The sequence below is a fragment of the Myotis davidii genome, unplaced genomic scaffold, assembly GCF_000327345.1.
Source record: "Myotis davidii unplaced genomic scaffold, ASM32734v1 scaffold79, whole genome shotgun sequence".
In the NCBI taxonomy this organism is placed as follows: Eukaryota; Metazoa; Chordata; class Mammalia; order Chiroptera; family Vespertilionidae; genus Myotis; species Myotis davidii.
Genome location: NW_006294339.1, coordinates 7470844 through 7473855, shown reverse-complemented (window position 1 = coordinate 7473855; position 3012 = coordinate 7470844). Strand labels below are relative to the sequence as shown.

The window sequence follows — 3012 nt, the reverse complement described above, 5'->3', positions numbered from 1 at the left end:
CAGAGAGGAAGGGAGAGGGATAGAGAGTTAGAAACATCAATGAGAGAGAAATATCGATCAGCTACCTCCTTCACACCCCCTACTGGGGATGTGCCCACTACCACGGTACATGCTCTTGACTGGAATCGAACCTGGGACCCTTCAGTCTGCAGGCCAATGCTCTATCCATCTAGCCAAACCAGTTAGGGCTCATTTTTTATTATCACATTATCATTTTTTATTATTCCACTTCTTCCTGTGGAAGTTGGCAGAGTGATGAATTTCTTTCCCATCCCCTCTCTTATTTCACTGTATTGGCATTATATTAATAGAAATATTGATTTCTACTCAGAGGAGGAAACTTCATGTACTATATGGGACCACACATTAAGTACATGAGGAATGTTGAGAAATTAAAGCTCTCAGAAGAAGGTGGTAAAAACGATGAAATGCCATGAAGAATGATTTTTAGAATCAGAGTTTTCATATGGAAGGAAAAGATTAACTGAGAGATATACGACTTGTTGCACATAGACAAGTTCAGTTTATTGTTTCTAGTACCAGTATAAACATTTGTTGAGTATTTGCCGTGTGCCCTTTGCCTATCACATGATTCATAATGTTATCTTCATTGGTGTGTTTTGTTATTTCTATTATATAAGATGGGAAACTGAAGCAGGGAGGATAAGTAACTTGCCCTTTGTCATATAAATAGTGAATGGGGTGGCTAATATTTGAACCCAAGTCTGACTCTCCACTGTACTAACAGCTTCTCCCAAATTATAGGCATAAAAAATCATTGTCTTGATTTTCATTCACCCAAACTAAGAAACATTTCCAGCCCTTGGGGTAGGACTATGCTAACAATATTGCTGTGATAAGACTGCCTCCCAAGGAGACCGAAGGCAGAGCCTTTCTCTACGGCTCTTTCCTCCCACCTTTCTCCCCAGGATGAAGTCCCTATGCACTGTGGCCACCAAGAACCCTAAATAAACTAACAAACATGGTGCTTTCTAGCATAAGGGTGATGATGCTTCCAGTTTCAATGAGGAAAACCTCATCTTCAGTACCCTGGACCTCTTCTTTGCTGGAACCGAGACAACTTCGACGACGCTGCGCTGGGGTCTGCTTTACATGGCCCTCAACCCAGAAATCCAAGGTGAGCTAGCCTGGGCCAGGACACAGCAATGCCTCCTGGACACACTGCCCCAAAGTAGGGAGCGGAAGATAGCATGGCGGAGAGGAAAGGTAGGCAGGACAGTCACCAGGCCATGTGGACTTGAGAACAGGCACGTTCTTCATGTTTTCTGTCGTGACTGTAATGGAGCCACGTCATACAAATATAGTAAGAGTCCCTGCCCTCAGGAAACTCTACTGGGAAAAACAGTGAAGTTAATTGACATTGTGGTGAGTTCCAGGAAAGTTACATTCTCACAAGAAATCTGGTCTTAGGGGAAGTTAGATGTCAGACAACACAGGAAGGAAGGAAGGGAGGAAGGGAGGAAGGGAGGAAGGGAGGTCGCGCGGGAGATAGGCAGCAAGGAAGGAAGGATGGAGGAAGCCATTGGAAGGAAGGAAGGAAGGAAGGAAGGAAGGAAGGAAGGAAGGAAGGAAGGAAGGACGGAGGGGGTAAAATGACCTGTTCCTAACCTTCTCTCCTTTTAGGTTGTCTTGCATTGCTCTATAGAAAATGTTTAAACTTCTTACTTTGATATATCATTCCCTCTCCTGTGCCTCTTACTTCCTGTCCAGCCTCAACTCACCCACCCTGCATGGGGTCCTCATTAAATTACCTGTCATTTTCTTTGCATTGTCATTATTTGTGACTGTGCCATTGCACCTGTTCTTCCTTCTACAAGAATGTATTTTCCTAATTTTTCTACTTGGCAAACAACTAGCTCTGCTTGAAGAATCTGTTCAACACCACCTTCACGTTTTCCAATCCTCTAGAAAATTAGTAGCATTCTCTTTCTCTAGCGATGACCTGATGCCCCTCCGTAACTGTGCTATTGCTTATTATTTGTACATCTTCCCCACAAACTGTAGTCCATTCAGTGACAGTGACTGTTATAATCAGTTTTCTTTCTCCAGGTCCCAGAATAGTTTGAGCACATGAGAGATCAGGTTTGTTATGATACAATTTTTTAAACTCTCGGTAACAGTTTATTAAAGGGATATAAAATTTATTTAGTGGATCAAGACCTCTTTTTTTTTTTTTTGGTTAATCCTCACCTGAAGGATTTTTCCATTGATTTTTAGAGAGAGTGGAAAGGGAGAAACAGAGAGAGAGAAACATCAATGTGAGAGACACATTGATTGGTTGCCTCCCTTATGTTCCCCAACTAGGGTTGGGGATCTGTCTGGTGGGGCTCAGTTGGTGGGGCATTGTTCCATGCACCGAAAGCTGCTGGTTCAATCCCCAATCAGGGTACATGCTTGGGTTGTGGGCTCGATCCCTGGTGTGGGGCATGCAGAAGGCAGCCAATATTGGTAAGTTTGTTCATGCAACTCTCTCTCTCTCTTTTTCTCCCTCCCTCTCTCTCTCTCTCTCTCTATATATATATATATATATGTGTATATATTTATGTATACTTGAGTCATAATGCAAAATGCCTTTGCAACTGTGAATTACATTTTTTTTAAAGTGTAAAAGCTACCTAGTTAGGATACAGACTTAGCTTCTATAGTAGAGGCTCCAAAATAATAATGGTTAAGCTGATAGATGTTTACACCCATGTTCATAGCAGCATTATTCACAAAACACCAAGAGGTGGAAGTGTCCAAGTGTCCGTCGATGGTGAACAGATAAAAATGTGGAGTATAATGGAACATCATTCAGCCTTAAAAAAGGAAGGATATTCTGACACATGCTTAAACATGGGTAAACCTAGAGGCTATTATGCTAAGTGAAATAAGGTAGTTACACACACACATACACCCTCACACGCACACACACACACACACACATACACGATTCCACTTATATGAGGTATCAAGAGGAGTCAAATGCACAGAAACAGAAAGAAGTCTGTT

At 42.1% G+C, this 3012-nt stretch overlaps 1 protein-coding gene across 1 annotated transcript in view; it reads left to right on the top strand.

Moving 5' to 3' along the window:
• LOC102765527 (cytochrome P450 2J2) overlaps window positions 1–3012 on the top strand; it is a 25629-nt gene that overhangs the window by 11164 nt on the left and 11453 nt on the right. The window contains exon 5 of the mRNA XM_006768401.2: window positions 997–1138. Coding sequence (XP_006768464.1) covers window positions 997–1138 — 142 coding nt within the window. The remainder of the gene's footprint in view (window positions 1–996; window positions 1139–3012) is intronic.